The sequence below is a fragment of the Leucoraja erinacea genome, chromosome 5 (assembly GCF_028641065.1).
Source record: "Leucoraja erinacea ecotype New England chromosome 5, Leri_hhj_1, whole genome shotgun sequence".
Lineage (NCBI taxonomy): Eukaryota > Metazoa > Chordata > Chondrichthyes > Rajiformes > Rajidae > Leucoraja > Leucoraja erinaceus.
Window position 1 is genome coordinate 87,391,817 of NC_073381.1, and position 20,318 is coordinate 87,412,134.

The 20,318-nt window shown below is 42.8% G+C and overlaps 1 protein-coding gene across 1 annotated transcript in view; it reads right to left on the reverse strand.

The window, feature by feature from the left end:
* The window catches only part of LOC129697526 (CUB and sushi domain-containing protein 1-like), a 512,171-nt gene that overhangs the window by 384,691 nt on the left and 107,162 nt on the right, over positions 1 to 20,318 (reverse strand). Inside the window, exons 14-16 of the mRNA XM_055636177.1 lie at positions 12,305 to 12,496; positions 4,558 to 4,696; positions 3,064 to 3,251 (exon numbers count right to left, since the gene is read on the reverse strand). Of these exons, the coding sequence (XP_055492152.1) occupies positions 3,064 to 3,251; positions 4,558 to 4,696; positions 12,305 to 12,496 (519 nt within the window). The remainder of the gene's footprint in view (positions 1 to 3,063; positions 3,252 to 4,557; positions 4,697 to 12,304; positions 12,497 to 20,318) is intronic.

Consider the following 20,318-nt stretch of genomic DNA (forward strand, 5'->3'; position numbering starts at 1 on the left):
ATCATCCCCAATCAGTACCCCGTTCTTGCCTTCTCCCCATATCCCCTGACTCCGCTATCTTTAAGAGCCCTATCTAGCTCCCTCTTGAAAGTATCCAGAGAACTGGCCTCCACCGCCCTCTGAGGCAGAGAATTCTACAGACTCACAACTCTCTGTGTGAAAAAGTGTTTCCTCATCTCCGTTCTAAATGGCTTACCCCTTATTCTTAAACTACGGCCCCTGGTTCTGGACTCCTCCAACATCGGGCACATGTTTTCTGCCACTAGTGTGTCCAAAACCTTAATAATCTTATATGTTTCAATAAGTTGATTCCCTCTCATCCTTCTAAATTCCCGAGTGTACAAGCCCAGCCACTCCATTCTCTCAGCATATGACAGTCCCGCCACCCCGGGAATCAACCTTGTAAACCTACGCTGCACTCCCTCAATAGCAAGAATGTCCTTCTTCAAATTAGGGGACCAAAACTACACACAATACTCCAGGTGTGGTCTCACTAGTGCCCTGTATAACTGCAGAATGACCTCTTTGCTCCTATACTCAACTCCTCTTGTTATGAAGGCCAACATGTCATTCGCTTTCTTTGCTGCCTTCTGTAGCTGCAAGCTTACTTTCATAGACTGATAAACAAGGACCCCCTAGATCCCGTTGTACTTCCGCTTTCCCCAACTTGACACCATTTAAATAATAATCTGCCTTGTTTTTGCTACCAAAGTGGATAACCCCACATTTATCCACATTAAATTGGATCTGCCATGCATCAGCCCACTCACCCAACCTGTCCAAGTCACCCTGCATTCTCATAGCATCCTCCTCACAGTTCACACTGCCACCCAGCTTTGTGTCATCTGTAAATTTGCTAATGTTACTTTGAATCCCTTCATCTAAATCATTGATGTATATTGTATATTGTATATTGTAAATAGCTGCGGTCCCAGCACCGAGCCTTGCGGTACCCCAGTCACTGCCTGCCATTCTGAAAGGGACCCGTTAATCCCTACTCTTTGTTTCCTGTCTGCCCACCAATTTTCTATTCATGTCAGCACTCTACCCCCAATACCATGTGCTATAATTATACCCACTCATCTCCTATGTGGGACCTTATCAAATGCTTTCTGAAGGTCCAGGTACACTACATCCACTGGCTCTCCCATGTCCAATTTCCTAGTTACATCCTCAAAAAATTCAGAAGATTAGTCAAGCACGATTTCCCATTCGTAAATACATGCTGCCTCGGACTGAACCTATGTTGAGCGTTTTTCGGCACTGGGTCTGTACTCGTTGGAGTTTAGAAGAATGAGGGGGGACTTCATTGAAACATACAGAATAGTGAAAGGCTTGGATATAGTGGGTGTGGAAAGGATGCTTCCACTAGTGAAAGAGTCTAGGGCGAGAAGTAATAGCCTCAGAATTAAAGGACATTATTTAAGGAAGGAGATGAGGAGAAATGTTTTTAGTCAGCGGGTGGTGAATCTGTGGAGTTCTTTGCCACAGAAGGCTGTGGAGGCCAAGTCAGTGGATATTTTTAAGGCAGAGATAGATTCTTGATTAGTACGGGTGTCAGAGGTTATGCGGAGAAGGCAGGAGAATGGGGTTAGGAGGGAGAGATAGATCAGGCATGATTGAATGGGGGAGTAGACTTGATGGGCCGAATCCCACTCCTATTCCTTGTGACGTTATGTCATGCTGAGTTACTCCAGCAATTTGCATCTAGGGTATAAACTAGCACCTGTAGTCACTTGTTATTACATTAGGACACTGGTTTGTTCATTTCGAGAAGAATTGATTTTTGTGCTGGGGTCATGTTAAAACTTTGGCACTTTGACATTTCACATATGGGACACAAAACATGCATTCTCAAAGCTAACATTTATATCTTCAGATAATGTGAAAGAATTCCACTCAGAAGTGTTTCTGAAGATGTAGAATGTAAAAAATCTCAAGATACAACATTCTTTCGTTGCCTATGGGATTTTGTAATCATAATGTTGTGATTTAGAAATTTAAAGACTGCCTTTCAGCAACACTTCCTTACAGTTGCAGTGCCCAACCATATATCGTCAGACCCTGAGTAAAGTGACACTGATGTAGAAAATTCTGAAAATGATAAGAGTAATTTGTATAATCAAGAGCTTATGTACTGGGAAAGCACCATGGGGAAAAAATGCCAACATAATGAAGAGGATGTTAGGAAAAGCGATAAATAGATTAATCAAGTGTAAATTCCACATGTAACAGGAAATAGGGGAGTCCATTATTGCAACCATTTGTTAGGGAAATAGAGGAATTGTTTCAAAATGACAGAAAACAGGAGATAGACACAAAGTGTTGGAGTAACTCAGCGGATCAGGCAGCATCTCTGGAAAAAAGAAATAGGTGATGTTTCGGGTCAAGACCCTTCTTCAGTGAGTCAAGGGAAAAGGAAATGAGAGACATAGTGATATAGAACAAATGAATGAAAGATGTGCAAATAAGTAATGATGATAAAGGAAACAGGCCTTTGTTAGCTGTGGGCAAAGTGAAAAAGAGTTACAGACCACAAGACTCAACAAGATGACTTTGAAGCTGGTACACCGACTTGGGTGGGGGAGGGACGGGGACAAAGGTGATGTAAGGGTTGCTTGAAGTGAGAGAAATCAATATTCATAACACTGGGTTGTAAGCTGAAACAGGAAATTGAACATGGCCAATGGTGAATTGGGCATAGAATTTGCACCCATTTGTTAGGTGAATGGAGGAATTGTTTTCCAATGACAAGGAACTGAAGGTTAAATGTCGATCAATGGTGAATTATTTCATAATTGCAAAATTCGCCATTGTGTCGTGAGAATATCAAAATGCTGCATGCACTGTGAATCTCTAAAGCACTCTGGGTTCTCTCAGAGTGTTTCACAGAGAGCACTGTTAAGGCCTTGAATAAATAGATTTGTTTGGGAAACTAACCACTGTGCTACATATATTGTTTATGTCTGTTCCCATCCGAGCCATAACTAAGAGGGTAACTGGGTCCCAAAAGAAGCCAAATTCAGGGTACAGGTTAAACACAAAACTCTCTCCAACAGATACCTTTGTACTCAATGGCAAACCCCGCCATGCTGACGGAAGCGTCGCTCCGGAATGCCAGGAAAAGGCTGTTGCTGCTACTTTCTATCCTTTCCGGTGACTGCGATCCTTGGAAGCTGCCAATTAGTGGGCTGTTGGAATCCTCCCCTTCATAGATATGAAGAAAGTCATAGCTTGGTTCCATCTGGAAACTAAAACAACAACACAGATGATCAGAAGTTGAGGCAGGTCCGAGGGCAACATTTAAAATACATCTGGACAGGTACATGGATAGGAAAGATTGAACTGGTTTAGTTTAGTGTCATGTGTACCGAGCGAGGTACAGTGAAAAGCTTTGGTTGTGTGCTAACCAGCCAGTGAAAAGACAATACATGATTACAATTAAGCTGTCCACAGTGTACAGATACATGATAAAGGGAATAATGTTTCTGTTGGAGTAGAGGTTTAAAAGAGTAGAGAGATTGTAATGAATGGTTGTATATCCACTTATGGAACCAGCATGCAAATAGATGCCTGGATTTGACTCTGTCTTGTACATCTGCATAATGAAGTTACATCTGCATGGTGTCTTTAGAATCAACCATTTAAGTTCTTTACACAGAATAAGGGGCTGGCTGTTGACTTGGAAGCATGAGAAGATTCGGCATGTTGCTGGATATTCTATTCAACCTCTGTACAATGGATGCATCATGTCAGCATCGTCACCATCTTCAATTTGACTTGAATGGTTATGGGCCAGCCGCCTGCTTATGGGACGAACTTGCATGGGGCATCTTGGTCAACATGGAAGAGTTGTGCTGAAGGTCTGTTCCCGTGCTGCACGACTCCAAAACCGTGCAAGGCAAAAGCGTTACCCACACCAAGCATGGATGAAAAGCAACGAACATACAGTTTACCATTCAGTTACATTGTTCTTAAGTTCACAATTCATAGCAGCAGAATTAAGCCTTTCGACCCATCGAGGAATCGACAACCAGCGGACATAGGTTTAAGGAGAAGTGGGAAAGATTTGATAGAAATCTGAGGGGTGACTTTTTATTTAAATTTAAAAAGTGTGGTGGGTGTGTGGAACAAATTGCCGGAGGAGGTAGTTGAGGCAAGGACTATTCCAATGTTTAAGAAACATTTCGACAGGCACATGGATAGGACAGGTTTAGAGGGCTATGGGCCAAACACAGGCATGTGGAACTAGTGTAGATGCGGCATTGGTTGGTGTGGCCAAGTTGGGCCACTGGGCCGGTTTCCACTCTGTATGACTATGAGGATAACTCTGCCATTCAATCATAGCTGATCTATCTTTCCCTCTGAACCGCATACTCCTGCCTTCTCCCCGTAATCTTTGACAACTTTACTAATCAAGAACATGGTAATCTCCGCTTTAAAAATATCCGTGTATTTGGCCTCCGCCACCGTCACTGGCAATGAATTCCACAGATTCACCACCCTGACTGAACTGCGCAACACTTTGCTGAAAATGAAGCTTTTCTGGAAACGTACCTTTTAAAGATTAGTGCCACAACGTAGTCTGGACTGACTTTAATTCTCCAGTCACATTCTTTGCCATGAGGGTAAGGCTGAGGGTAGTTGGGCGACAAAATCACACCAGCAGGGCCGGTCACGTTTCCTCCACAGGCAGCTGTCACAACAAGAGAAACAAAATGTGAGAAGAAAAATAATCAAACCGGCTTTGCACTTACACAAAAGAAAGACAACATGGGGTAAATGATGATGGACACAAGATGCTGGAGTAACTCAGTGGGTCAGGCAGCATCTCTGGAGAGAAGAGATAGGCGATGTTTCGGTCAAATCCCTTCAGAAGCCTGAAGAGGGGTTTCGACCTGAAATGTCACCCCATGACTGTTCGCCTGAGATGTCGCCTGACTCGCTGAGTTACCACAGTACTTTGTATCTATCTCTGGTGAAAACCAGCATCTGCAATTTCTTCCTACACATATGGTGAATGAAGTGTGGCTTGTTTACTTTCAGAGGATGGCTGATGATTCACTGCACAAGACTGATTGGAAAGGCTCTTAGTGCCGCATCTCTGACAAAAGGGCGGCACGTGGGCACAGCGGTAGAGACCCGAGTTCTATTCTGACTTCGGGTGCTGTCTGTACGGAGTTTGTACGTTCTCCCCGTGGCCGCGTTGGTTTTCTCCGAGACCTTCAGTTTCCTCCCACATTCCAAGGACGTGCAGGTTTGTAGGTTAATTGGCTTAGTGTATGTGTAAATTGTCCCGAGTCTGTGTAGGATAGTGTTAATGTGTGGGGATCACTGCTGGTGCAGACAGTGGGCCGGAAGGCCTGTTTCCGTGCTATCTCTAAAATAAACTATACTTGATAGAGGATAATAAATTACCTTCGAGCTTTATTCAAGTCAGCTGGTTCTTGGTTTTCTCTTGCACTTTAATGTTGCAAAAAGGATAATTATTTGGACGCCCCACTGCAATCCATATTTTAACACTATCTCCTCACTTACAGGGGAATCTGGGCACCAAAGTAATTATAGTTCACCTGTGCTGGCAAAAGATGCCTGGTGGTGGTACGCCAGCTACCTTTGTAACCGAATGAATCTCAGCTGATGCCAAGGCACATAATGGGCATCCCTTAACAGGACGCGGAGGCCCCAGCATGCACAACCCATCTCACCTGGCCGCGCACACCAAAATCTAATCAACAACAAAAGTCTACTTGCCAACTAGGCAGGTTTCTAAGCTTTGTTTGGCTGGATATTCCTGGGGCACCCATAGTCAGGATGAAACATAGGTTTCTGGCGCTGCATTACTGTGCTGCCCTTTAATTTTACACCAATAAATAAATACTCTGTCAAATGTGCAGGTTATTTACTGAATACACCAATGCCCAAACAATTCAAAAATAATGTTCCCCATCCAAAGGTAAAGAAAGTATACCGAGCAGTTTTATATACTAAATTGAGAATCTCTAATTTAAAATCCAGCTCTGTAGAAAAAAAAAAACTTGGATCATTTTAATTGATCCAAGCAGAATTAGACCTTTCAGCCCATACACGAATACTCCGCCATTCAATCAGTCTGCATGAGACAATTTGATGAAAAATTATGAAGACTTTTTTTTTTTACCAGATTCTATTGAAACTAATCAAACATTTTCAACCAAAAGTTAATCTCGTGTCTCAGCAGGTATCAAAAGTGAGAATTCCCAAGTCCTTTAATTGCTGTGCACTTTCAACCAAGCCATTTGCAAATCATTATAGCCATCGATGTACATTTTGGGCATTCTGCCAACAATAGCCATTGCAATTTAAAATGCTAAACTGAATCTAATAGCAAAAATACATCTTGCGCTTTGGACAAGTTTCCAATCATATCTCTGGGTTTAAGTTCAGCTTCTTCAAACTTTTTTTAATTGAAATTCATTAACAGTACAACTCCAAACCATCTGCTGCTTTTGAAGTAGCAGCACAAATTTTAAAATATTGTCTAATTTTATAACATGCTGGCAGAATCGAAACTATCAATTTCCATCTGAAGAGTCTATCTTGCCAGTCTTCTTGTGGTTTTGAAACACAGACATCTTTCAATCTAATTTTGCTGAAAGTTTAATTAAAATCATGGCAGCTGATGTTCACCGTTTTACAATAGTTTGCTGTGAAAATGATTGCTGAAGGAAGAGATGCAGGAAGTTGGCAAAAATCTAGCAGAGGAATTTTTGTATCCTCGAGAGTTAATGCATTGACTGATATGATATATGGTAATAAGTGATAGGAGCAGAATTAGACCTTTCGGTCCCTCAAGCCTACTCGCCATTCAATCATGGCTGATATATCTATTCCTCCTAACCCCATTCTCCTGCCTCATCCCCATAACCCCTAGCACCTGTACTAATCAGGTAGCTATCTATCTCTGTTTTAAAAATATCCTTTGATGGCCTCCCCAGCTTCCTTTGGCAAAGAATTCCACAGATTCACCACCCTCTGACTGAAGAAATTCCCTCTCATCTCCATCCTGAGGCTATGACCTCTAGTCCTAGACTCTTCCATGTAGAAACATCCACCCCACATCCACTCGATCCAGACCTTTCACTATTCGGTACGTTGCAAAGAGATCAAACGATGGATACATCCTTTCAAAATATCCAGATAAGATAACTATGCAGCATAATAATTGAGAAAAGGAAAAAATGAATATTACAATTCAGCGCAGCATCTTGAATTAAGAAGGGTCAAGAGTACCCGAGAAATCATGCTCTTGTGCATGTTTGTCTTATATCCTGCTTCATATCGATGGGGCATTATTATCACAAATTATCTGTTGGAAAATTAATTACGATGGGTGCAATGGCATGGTGCCTAAATATATAATGGAAAATTACATTAGTGACCTCTCGCTTTCTCTCCTGCATGACCCGCCCGGAGCTGACCACTGGGGCTGAGAGGCTGCATCTGCCGCCGTACCCCACAAGCTGCTGCCGTTGCTCCCCCTCCAGCTGCTGCCGTTGCGCCCCCTCCAGCTGCTGACCACCGGAGCCAAGAGGCTGCATCTGCCGCCGCTCCCCCACCAGAGTCAGCCCCCCTGTCCCAGCATCACCAGCACCACCGTCCATCAACCACCGGCCGTCAGCTACCAGACACTCCGCTGGCTGCTCACGTCCTAGCCTCTCGAACAAGCGGGCCTATCTGGGGCAGTTGCTCAAAGACATACTTCTGCTCCCCACCGGCGCGGACCCCGGTAGAAGCTCCATCCCTTTTCGATCTCTGCGATGACGTTCTACCTGTAAATTTACGAGTCTGGCTGTCGCGTTTTGTCAGCCTGCTCGTGTTCCTGCCTCCGGTTCTGGGGGGGTCCTGTGGCGGCATCTGTTGGTTGGGCCACTGGCTACACGAACCCTCAGCAGTCGGGGGTAGGATCACGTGACTGGGCAATGGCAAGGAGGAGTTGTCTCTGGGTATAGGGGTGTGTCCTAGTATATGTAACGAGCCCTGAGACAACCCTCTTTCTCTCTCTCTGACTTCGACCTGACCAGCTCTTTTCTCTTTGGGTGAGTGTCCTTCCATCTCAGCAAGAGCTCAACTTGAGCCGCAGCAACAACAACTTTGTGATAGAGGACCAACGTGCATGTATAATGAATCTATTGTGCGTGAATAAAGTAACCCGTTTATTCGCCACGTTTGGTGCCTCTACAAAACAGTATTTTTCCATTAACATTGCCGCCATAGTTTTACCAAAATCTGCGAGTTAAAATCAGGTGACATGCATTTCTCTAAAACCCTAAATATTTCTCCAAGAACATGATAGCAATTTGCAAACAATAGACAAGTTACACAGTTCATAATGGCAAATGTGTTCTCTGAACTTGTTCTGATCTTTCCTAATTTCAATCTATTAAAATTCCCCTCTTGCTCATTAAGCTCTCCAGCCTTCCCTTCCATGCAGCCATGCTATTTTGCTTCACCACGGTAGCTTTTAACACATATTTACTATTTTTCTTCCTTTCCCGGATTCTTTATTGGATTTCAGGATGACCATGCTGATGGAGTCCACGCCGACAAGTGATCACCCCGTACACTAGCACTATCCTACACACTAGGGACAATTTACAATTTTTACCAAAGCCAAATTAAACTTTATACGGTGTGTACAGCAGCAGAGTTGCTACCTTACAGTGCTTGCAGCGCCAGAGACCCGGGTTCGATCCTGACCATGGGTTCTGTCTATACGGAGTTTGTACGTTTACCCTGTGACCTGCGTGGGTTTTCTCAGAGATCTTCGGTTTTCTCCCACATTCCAAAGACATACAGGTTTGTAGGTTAATTGGCTTGGTATAAGTGTTAATTGTCCTGAGTTGTGTGTGTGGGGTAGTGTTAATGTGTGGGGATCGCTGATCGGAGGGATGAAGGACCTGTTCTGTGCTGTATCTCCAAACTAAACTACAAACCTGCACATCTTCAGAATGTGGGAGGAAACCTGAGCACCCAGAGAAAACTCAGAAGCACTCATAGTCAGGATCAAACCCAGGTCTCTGGTGTAGTAAGGCAGAAACTCCACTGCGTGCCACCGTGCCGTGGCTACTGTGGTGTGAAAATCATCAGCACTGCATGCAACCTCCATTGGGAAAGAAGTAGGAAGGATGTCATTATGCTGGAAAGAGTGCAGAGGAGCTGTACCAGCGTTTGTGGTATAAGGAAGGATTTGTACTGAAGGATTTGAGGTATAAGGAAGGATTTGTTCCACTACCCTGAAACATAGGTGGCTGAGGAGTGATCACATAAAAGTATACAGAATCATAAGAGGCTAGATAAGATCATTGTTCATTTCTGGGGTGGAGTCCAGAAATAGATGGCATAGCTTTACGAGAGAGGGGAAGATTAAAGATGGATCTTTGAGGACATTTCTTCAGGCAGAGCTTGGTGGGTATGCGGGATGAACTACCAGAGGAAGCTGTGAAGGTGGGTACAATGGTGATGTTCAAAATACACTTACAGGTACATGTATTAGATAGGGGTCGGCACAGTGGCGCAGCGGTAGAGTTGCTGCTTCACAGCGCCGGAGACCCGGGTCCGATCCCGACTACGGGTGCTGTCGGTACGGAGTTTGCACATTCTCCCTGTGACCGCGTGGGTTTTCTCCGGCTGCTCTGGTTTCCTCCCACACTCCAAAGAACTACAGGTTTGTAGGTTATTTGGCTTTTGTAAAAATTGTAAATAATCCCTAGTGTGTAGGATAGTGTATGAGGTGATCATGGGTCAGTGCGGACCTGGTGGGTCGAAGGACCTGTATCCATGCTGCATGTCTAAAATAAAAAAATTAAACTATAAAGGATGCGGGATGTTAGCCAGAGGCAGATGCGATTGATCAGATTTAGCTTGTTGAGTTGGGCTGAAAGGTATGTTGCTGTCTGGTATAACCGTGTGACTAGATCCTGTATTCACACAGGATTATGCCTGCAAGTTGCCACAACACTGCTTCTCAGTATATTTTGGCCCATTTTCACTAGTGTGAGCGGACACTGGTGTGGCATGCTTAGAACACAAAATACAGGTGAAATACAGATGCAAAGCAATGCAGAATTTATTGGAGAATATTGCAGTCTGGAGCATTCTGTGTTTTCATTCCTTAAGACTAGTAAATTTAAGTGAGTTGGAAGGAACTGCAGATGCTGGTTCTAGACCAAAGAGAGGCACAAAATGCTGGAGTAACTTACCGGGTCAGGCAGCATCTCTGGAGAAAAGGAATAGGTGACATTTCAAGTTGAAACCCTTCTTCAGAGTCTTCTGTAGAAGAGGAAAAAACCCAGTCTGCACAAGGGTGTCGATCCGACAAGTTACTTCAGCATTTTGTGTCTATTTTTAGCAAATTGAAGTTTGTCCTTGCTATGGTTAACATTTGGTTTATTAGATTTATAACTGCAGGCAAATTGAAACTCTCAGCCAAGATCTGCAGTAACTTTGGACAAAACAATATCAAAGACACAAGTTCTAATCAGCTCCTCTCTTTGATCACTCTTCTGAATCCAAATTGTGCTGTCTCTTACATCAAAGAGATTTCACAGATCAAAATGTGATTTTCAGAGAGAAATCTGTAGAACAAACAAATATAAATGCAAATACTCTTTACTAATCCTACCTTTGTGCATATATGTATAAGTTTGGGTTTAACGTGTTCAAAATATTTTATAGATTTGAGGGAACAACTATGAACTCAGATTAGGAGTTGTCTTTATAATCTAGTTTTCTAAATTGTTGACGTAAGAAAATATTTTTTATGCTTTTTTTGGCAGACTTGCAAATAATAAGATTAATGTTACATTGCACGGCATCTTAGGTGCTGTGGCAATTGTAATATTTTTTGCTGTGTGGGGAACTTTACCAATATTTATTTGGCCCCACAGAAAGCCAATTGCTCTTATGACACAATGTTGAAAATACATTGATTGTGTGCATAAAATCATGAGAGGAATAGATGGGGTAGATGCACATAGTCTCTTGCCCAGAGTAGGTGAAACAATAAAAACCGACATAGGTGTAAGAAGGAACTGCAGAAGAAGGGTCTCGACCCAAAACATCACCCAGTCCTTCTCTCCAGAGATGGTGTCTGTCCCACTGAGTTACTCCAACTTATGGTGTATATCTTCGGTTGAAACCAGACATAGGTTTAAGATGAGCAGGGAAAGATTCCATAGGGTCAGCAAGGATAACATTTTCACACAATGTTCGTTAGAGATGCTGCCTGACCCGTTGCGTTAGTTCAGCACTGTGTGGCCCATTTTATTCTTCTCAGGTTCTCATCAGCTTCCCCCAGATTCTCCTGCACACTGCGAGCAGTTTACAGTGACCAATTAACCTACCAAGTTGTACACCTGAAATGTGGGAGGCAACAATCGGCATCACAGGGAGGACGTGATGAACTTTGGCCTTTGAGAGCAAGTCTCTATTAAAGATGTACGCATGGACTAGCACAGATATGCAGCGGTAGAGCTGCTGCCTTACAGTACCACAGACCCGGGTTCAATCCTAACTAGGGGTTCTGTCTGCATAGAGGTTGCTCGTTCTCCCTGTGACTGTGTGGGTTTCCACCTACACTCCAAAGATGCGAGTGTTTGTAGGTGAATTAACACTCTGTAAATTGCCCCTGGTTGTTGGGAGTGTACGCAAAAGTGGAGTGACATACTATGAATGGGTGGCTGATGGTGATTGCGGACTCAGTCAGCTGAGGAGCCTGTTTCCACGCTGTATCTCTGGTGGTCAAACATAACGTTTGAAATCATCCAGGAATAAATAAATAATCTGTTTTGCCAAATGATTTTAAAATTTTGTTCCTGCAACATTGCAGATTTTGTGTTGCCAGCTTATATTGTACAAGCTCACTGCATCCGTCCACTACTGCAGTTCACTTTAGACTTTACAGCGTGGAAACAGGCCCTTCAGCCCACCGAGTCTGTGCTGACTAATGATCACCCCCCTACACTGGCACTTCATGGGACTATTTACAATTTACAGAGGCCAATTAACCTACAAACCTGCACGTCTTCGTAATGTGGGAGGAAACCGGAGCAGCCGGAGAAAACCCAGTCACAAATTCCATACAGACAGCATCCGTACTCAGGATCGAACCTGGATCTCTGGCGTTGGAAGGCAGTAGCTCTACGCTGCGCCACAGTGCCGCCATAGAGCGCGCATTCACTTCCATTGATCCAATAATCCATCTCGCTGGGCTGTTTCTTTCAACCAGTCTTCGATAAGTAAATATGAAATATTAATGGAGTACCTGTACATGTCGGAGGGTCAGGTTGCCAGAAGAATCGATTGTCCAGCTGCACACACATAATCTTCGCCATCCCTTGCAGCTGATAACCTGGATCACACTCGAAAGTCACAGTATCCCCAGGCTCTCTGCTGTCTCCGCTCCTTGTGCCATTCTGAGGAACTCCAGGATCATTACAGGTGGTCGCTGTTGAAGCTGCAAAAAAATAAAAGAAATAATTATATATCTATATTATATATATATATGCACACAAAAGGAGCCAATATTACCTTGCTATCTCTACTCCTGTCTGTTCCAGTATTCTCACCTGCTGGGAAGCCTTAAACCACAGGACACAATCCAGAAATCAGTGCAAGCTCGTTCCAGATGGGTCAGGGAACACCAATACACACAGCAGGTGACAAAAACTCAAAGTCTCCTTCAGAGGTGACAATTGATTAAGCTACAATCGACAATTCTCTGCACCAAATACAACTCCAGTTCCTGTAAGGTTGTGCCTGAAATAGTCTTCTTAATTAGACCCACCAGGTGGAGCAAATATTGGAAAATCAAGAGGATTGGAGCACTCTGCTTTTTTTCTGCTTGGGTAAATTGTATTGGAAGGTCTATTGGCTGGATAGCTTTACTGACATCTGTTAAAGTCTGCTCAGTACATCTTGTGCTCCAGTGCACCTCTCCTTCCTTTGTGATAATCAATTTCATTTCATCTCAATCTTCCTCCCTCCCCCAAGCTGTTCACATTTTGATAATACTTTATTTTTTCAATCCGATTACTCCAAAACTATTAAAGTTGGCCCAAAGTTCCACTCATGCCAACACTTCACAGGAAACATTTAGAAACATGCTATAAAAGATTGTCAGTCATATTAATAATAAATCTAAACTTAAACTAGGAACTGCAAAGGCTTGTTTAAGAAACCAGAGGCTGGTTATAAAAAAGGCACAAAGCCAATGCAAAGGCTGGTTTACAAAAAAAGACACAAAATGCTGGAGTAATTCAACAAGTCAAACAGCATCTCTGGAGAACATGGATAGCTGACGTTTTGGGCCGGGACTCTTCTAAACTTATACCTATCAAACGTTGTTAATTTTTTTACTTTAAGATGTTGGGATAAATATGAAATACTATCTTCAGAATAAATCACATTTAGTTTAGTTTAGTTTAGTTTATTGTCACGTGTACCAAGGTATGGTGAAAAGCTTTCTTGGTGCATGCTGTTCAGACTGAACATGATGACAATCAAGCCATCCAGTGTACAGATACAGGGATAAAGAGAATAACGTTTAGTGCATGATAAAGTCCAGTGAAGTCCAATTAAAGATCGTCCGAGGGTTTATTGATTGATTATCACAATGAGGTAGATGAGAGGTCAGGATCGCTCTTTAATTGGTGCTAGGATGGTTTAGTTGCTGTTAACAGCCAGGAAGAAACTGTCCCTGAATCTGGAGGTGTGCATTTTCACACTTCTGTACCTCTTGCCTGATGGGAGAGGAGAGGAGGAGGTGACCTGGGTGAGACTGGTCCATGTCTCCTTGATGCCATTTAAACAATTCAATGCATTTATTGTAATACAAATAGAGAAATTAATTATTTTTGAAATCACATTTTATATTGATAAATAATTTCTGCAATAATATACTGTCATGTGGATTTATTTATCTTTCAGCTATCCACCTCAGCCTATCATTGCTATCATTGCATACAAAGGGGGTGTCAAAGAGTCACACGGTGTGAAAATGGCCAATTTAATAAATTAATTTTTGACTCTGAATGAAAGGCAAAACTATTCATAAACCACAGTGTTATTGGAGCTGTTCGACATTATTAGAAAGGATTTAATAACTTGTTTGTCCTGCATAGAGTCTGCACAAATATGTTTTGTAATCATAGAAACAAAAAGTGCGGAAACAGGCCCTTTGGCTCAATTTGCTCACACTGACCAACATATCCCATCTGCACCAGTCCCACCTGCCTATATTTGGCCCATATCCCCCTAAACTTATCATATCCATGTACTTGTCCAAATGTTTCTTAAACGTTGTGATAGTACTTGCCTCAACCACCTCCTCCGGCAGCTCGTTCCATGCACCCAACCTTTGTGCAAAGAAATTCCGCTTCAGGCTCCCATTAAATCTTTCCTCTCAAATCTTAATCAGATGTCCTCTGGGGTCTCGATTCCCCTACTCTGGGCAATTACTCTTCATCCTCCTGCACTCTAAGAAAAAGAGTCCTAGTCTGCTCAACCTCATCCTATAGCTCAGGCCCCAGAGTCCTGGAAACATCCTCATTTTTTTAAGGCACCCTTTCCACCTTTCCAATATGTTTCCCGTAACATGGTGACCAAAATTGAACCCAATATAATAAATGTGGCCTCACATTGTTTTATACAATTGTAACATGACCTTCCAATTTCCGTACTCAATACTCTGACTGACGAAGGCCAATGTGCTGAAAGCCTTTTTGACCACTCTATCCACCTGCGATGTCATTTCCAAGGAACTACGTACCTGCTCTCCGTCAACCATTTCCATAAATTCCATCAACCATTCCTCAACCCACCTGCCCAAGATCAAGATCCTGCTGCAATCTTTTGACAACCATCTTCACTATCTACAATACCATTCACTTTAATGTCCCAATTTTTGTAAACCAACATCCAGCAGTTTTTTTTTTGTTTCTAGATTATTTATTTTAATAATTCCACTTTGGGCTCTTTGACTTCATGTGATTCAAATTACTGGTCTTGGGCAATTCACAAAGGAAATGAAATAACAAGGGCCACTTTAAGTCATAATGTCATGTGATAGGAGTAGAATTAGGCCATTTGGCCCATCAATCGAGTAGACTTGATGGGCTGAATGGCCTAATTCTAGTCCTATCACATGACATTATGACTTAAGTGGCCCTTGTTATTCAATCACGGCTGATCTATCTCTCCCTCCTTACCCCATTTTCCTGCCTTCTCCCCATAACCTCTGACACCTGTACTAATCAAGAATCTATCTATATCTACCTTAAAAATACCCACTGACTTGGCCTCCACTGCCTTCTGTAGCAAAGAATTCCACAAATTCACCACCCTCTGACAAAATAAAAATTTCCCCATTTCCTTCCTAAAACAACGTCCTTTAATTCTGAGGCTATGACCTGCAGTCCAAGATGCTCCAACTAGTGGAAACATCCTATCCACATCCACTCTATCCAAGCCTTTCATTATTCTGTATGTTTCAGTGAGGTCCCCCCTCATTCTTCTAAAGTCCAGTGAGTACGGGACCAGTACCAACAAACTTGTCGGTACCTCGGACCCAGTACCGATGAACATAGGTTAACTGACCCATTCTTGGGATCATTCTTGTAAACCTTCTCTGGACCCTCTCCAGAGCCAGCACATCCTTCCTCAGATATGGCGCCCATGTCGTGCTCAGATAAGGTGATTATTCTACTGTAAATATTCAATGAACTATGAACAACGCTTGTAATTAAACATGATTCTTTTACTTGAATTTCACAACAATGATGGAGTGCAGAACACATATCAAATATGATCAATTTATTCCATCAAATTGGCCACCCAATTGTTTTATTCACTGAAGACAAGGTGGGAGATTTTGCTTTTCCCATTTCAAATGCAAGCAACGAAGGTAATAGTGAAGATAGACACAAAGTGCTGGAGTAACTCAGCGGGACAGGCAACAACTCTGGAGAGGAATGGGTGACATTTCGGGCCAAGACCCTTCTTCAAAAGGTAAAAGTGATACCTCCTGCGCTCCCACCCTGAATTGCGTGCCATTGTTAATACACAAATGTCTTCTGCTGTAAATCTGCACCTTCTGCCCCTTCCATCATGAAAGAGTCGGTCTTCAGTTTTCCCATTTATCCTATGAAAGTTGTATTCTACGACTGGGCCTATCTGGAGATTACAAAGAGAACTACGATTGTTCCTTTGGGAATCGGGAACATCCACACAATGTTGGATGCTCCATAAATAATGAGTGTTTTATAAATCACACAGGGTGAGGGCAAATTTTCATCTGTTTAATTTCTGCGATTCGACAACATTGTTAATTTGCCTGTCACCTCAGCAGGCTCTCAAGGATAAACGCAACATTTTAGTTATTGACCTTGGAACATAACTCTGTTCAACAAAGCATCGTAATGCTTTAATGTTTGATCTCTGAACTGTTAGCTGGACTCAATTCTTGCCAGTATTTGGTTATCTTGTTATTATATTTTCCTATTGAATTATGCAGACTAATTTATTTTAAAAGAGTAATGTTGACCAAGCCCGTTTGTTTAAACAGGTCCCAGAGAGATTGCTTCAGGTTTAACATTTTCTCACCCTCAACTACAATTACATTTTTCAGTCAAATTTGTTCACTGTAAAGATCAACATAATAATGTTTATGATCCACGTTTGTTTCAAAGCAAACGCAGACATAAAATGCTGGAGTAACTCAGCGAGTCAGGCAACATTGCTGGAGAAATGGAAGTGTTGACGTTTCGGCTCGAGACCCTTCATCAGGCCCTTTAGAAACGGTGACCAATGCTTTTCCCACCACTCTTATTTACAACAGGCAATTCAAAGTTACATTTTTTCTGTACTGTATAGTCTAAAGTCGTCTGTTCTTATGAACACACATGATTGGTAGACTGATGATGGACTGGAGAATCTCAGCAGGTCAGGCAGCATCTCTGGAGATAAAAGGATAGGTGACGTTTCGGGTCAGGACCCTTCTTCAGACAAAGTAGAGGTGGGAGAGGGGGGGGGCGGACTAGAAAGAGGTGAAGGCCAGAACAAATCAGGGCCGGCAACAGATGACCTCAGGAAGGGTGGAGCCCATAAAGTCCCATTGTTGTCTGAGAAAGAAATGATAACAAAAGGATATAAGGAACAGTGAAACTGTTCCTACATCGACTATGGTGGGGGAAGTGGGGGAGGAGGGAGGGAATGCAGCGGTTACTTGAAATAAGAGAAATCAACGTTCATACCGCAGGGTTGTCAGTTGCCTACATTTTGTTTCAAACTACCTGGCCAAGACACAATCACTTCCACGGAGAAAATAGGAAAGCTGTTCCGTGGTATGAAAATATAGGTGCTCCTTGGTGGACAGGAACTTGACTTGTTTGGAGAAACAAGAAACGCCTGATGCTGGTTTACAAAAAAAACAAACTATTATTTTGATTTCTCGTCATCATCAATTTTCTCTTCTCTCAGATCGTGAGGAGAATGAGGGGTGATCTGGGATGATGAGGGGTGGACTTATAGAAGGGCGGCCATGATGGTGCAGAGTTGCTGCCTTTCAATGCTTGCACCACCAGAGAACCGGGTTCAATCCCGACTACGGGTGCTGTCTGTATGGAGTTTAAACGTTCTCCCCGTGACCGCGTGGGTTTTCTCCAAGATCTTCGGCTTCCTCCCACACTTCAAATACGTACAGGTTTGTAGGTTAATTGGCTTGGTGTGTGTGTAAAATTATCCCTAGTGTGTGTAGGATCGGGTTAATGTGCGGGGATCGCTGGTCAGTGCGGACTCAATGGGCAGAAGGGCCTGTTTCCGCGCTGTATTTGTAAACTAAAAAAGCTAAATAAACGTACAAAATCATGACAAGAAATAATCGGGTAAATGCACAGTCTCTTGCCCAGAGTCGGGGAATCGAGAACCAGTGGACAGAGGTTGAAGGTGAGGGGGAAATATTGAAATAGGAACCTCAGGAGTAACTTTTTTACACAGTGGGCGGTGGGTTTTCAGGTAGATAGTTGAGGCAGGTACTACCGCAATTTTTAAGACAGCTACAAGGATAGGATAGCTTTAGAGGGATATGGGCCAAATGCAGGCAGGTGGGACCAGTTCATGGGCAGGTTGGGCTGATGGGCCTGTTTCCACTGTAGGACTATAAATACCTGCTTCTAGAGATTTTGAGAGGGAAATTTCATTTATTTCCTCATCAGTGCAAAACCTAATATTATTGACTTTAATAAACAGAAACATGGTAAAGCAGTTGTTATGAATGACAGTGAACTATGTAAAATAATTGGTCTAATATTCGAGGTGCACAGGCAGGTAAAGGAGTCTACTGTCAACATATTAGTTCATCTAACCTTATTATCACCCCAAATATGGGGTGAATTGACATTCGGCATTAGATTTATATAAAACTATTTTCATCAAAGTGTCAAAACACAAATGGAACATCAACACCATTATGCCCAACATGTTCATCTCTTGACATCATTACTTATCTGTATCTCCCGGCCTTCCTTACTTCTTTCAACCTACCCTTTTCCAGAAACAAATCGGTCTGAAGAAGGGTCTCAACCCGAAACGCCACCCATTCCTTCTCTCCAGAGATGCTGCCTGACCCGCATGAGTTACACCAGCATTACACCAGTGTGTCTATCTTCTATATTCCATTTAACTGTTGCGTTCAGTCCAATGTAAGAACAAAATGATATATCCAAGTATAAAGGATAAATGATAAATCCAAGCAATTCAATAGATATTATAGTTGAGCAGTAGAGCTACTTCTTTGATTTTCAAAGCAAGATTGTGGGGCCCTTTCATATCTTACAAAACTTGTTACTGAAAATATGATAAATCTCTCTGAATGCTCTTTAGCACATAGTCTGTAATCTATCTGCACAAGAGCAAAGGACACTGCTGATGAAAGCTATTTATATTACTTGGTAAAAAAAATCTGTCAAAAAGGTATTACCTTTTGGAACTCATAAGATTAATGTTGGAAGTGGCAAGGTAGTCAATTCCAAGACCATGTAATCATATCTAGAGGAAACCTAAAATAATTTCATTGAGGTGTTTGCAAAGTTTGTATCAAGATCATTTTCAAGTGATTAAGGTTAATGACACATTACTTTGCCAATTGTGCTTAGTATGTCAGACAACATATTGAAACCTCTAACTTGAAGTATCCCTTGCTTTCCCTCTCTCTCCATTCTTCCCCCATCCGAATTCTCCGACCAGTTTGACTGTCCTCCTGATTACATTTAATCTTTATACTAGACCAGGTGCGGATCCATTGTGCTCGTCCTCCAGGCAATATTCACTGACCCATAGGCTCTAACTGTGCAGGCGCGGCTGACCATTGTGAGGCGAGTCGCGGCAACCCTCCCCCAACTGTGCAGGCGTGGCCGGCAAGAGGGAGCACGACTACAACTTTTTTTAAAGTTCAAAATGGCAATAACTTGTAAAATATAACATAAATGTGAACGCATCTCACTCTCCCTCTTCAGTCCCCTATTCCCCTCCTCCATTATCCTCCCTCTCCCCACCCTCCACTAACCCTCCTCTGCTTCCTCCCCTCACCCCCTCCCCGCCTCCATCTTCCCCCTTCCCGCCTCCATTACCTCACCATCCCTCTTCCTACCCCTATCCTCCTCCATTCACCATCATCCCCAGCACTCCTTCCCCCTCCTCTTCACCCTCCCACTTCTTTCCCTTCTCCTCCCCCACTCCTCCCACACCTCCTCCTTCACCTCTCCCTCCCTCGCCTTTCTCCTACCCTCTGTCATCCCCTCCATAACCCCTCTCCCCAATGAAAATCACAATGCTTTTTTAAATGGAATTCTCAATGAAAATCATGTTTTTTTCTTTATAACCTAAAAACAATGTTAGCTGTTAATGAAAACAGAAGCATTTGATTAAAATTGAGTTTTTTTGGAATCTCGATTTTTCATGTAAATTACTTCCGACATTTCATGGGAGGAAAGATGGCATGGTGATGCAGCAGTAGAGATGCTGCCTTACAGCGCCAGAGACCTGGATTTGATCCTGACTACGGGAGCAATCTGTACGGAGTTTATAGTTTCTCCCTGTGACCGCGTGGGTTTTGTCCGGGTACTCCGGTTTCCTCCCACTTTCCAAAGACATGCACGTTTGTAGGTTAAATGGCTTCTGAAAATTGTCTCTAGTGTGTAAGGGTGATCGTAGGTCAGCATGGACTCAGTGGGCTGAAGGGACTGTTTCCACGCTGTATCTTTAAACTCTAAAGTCTAAACTAA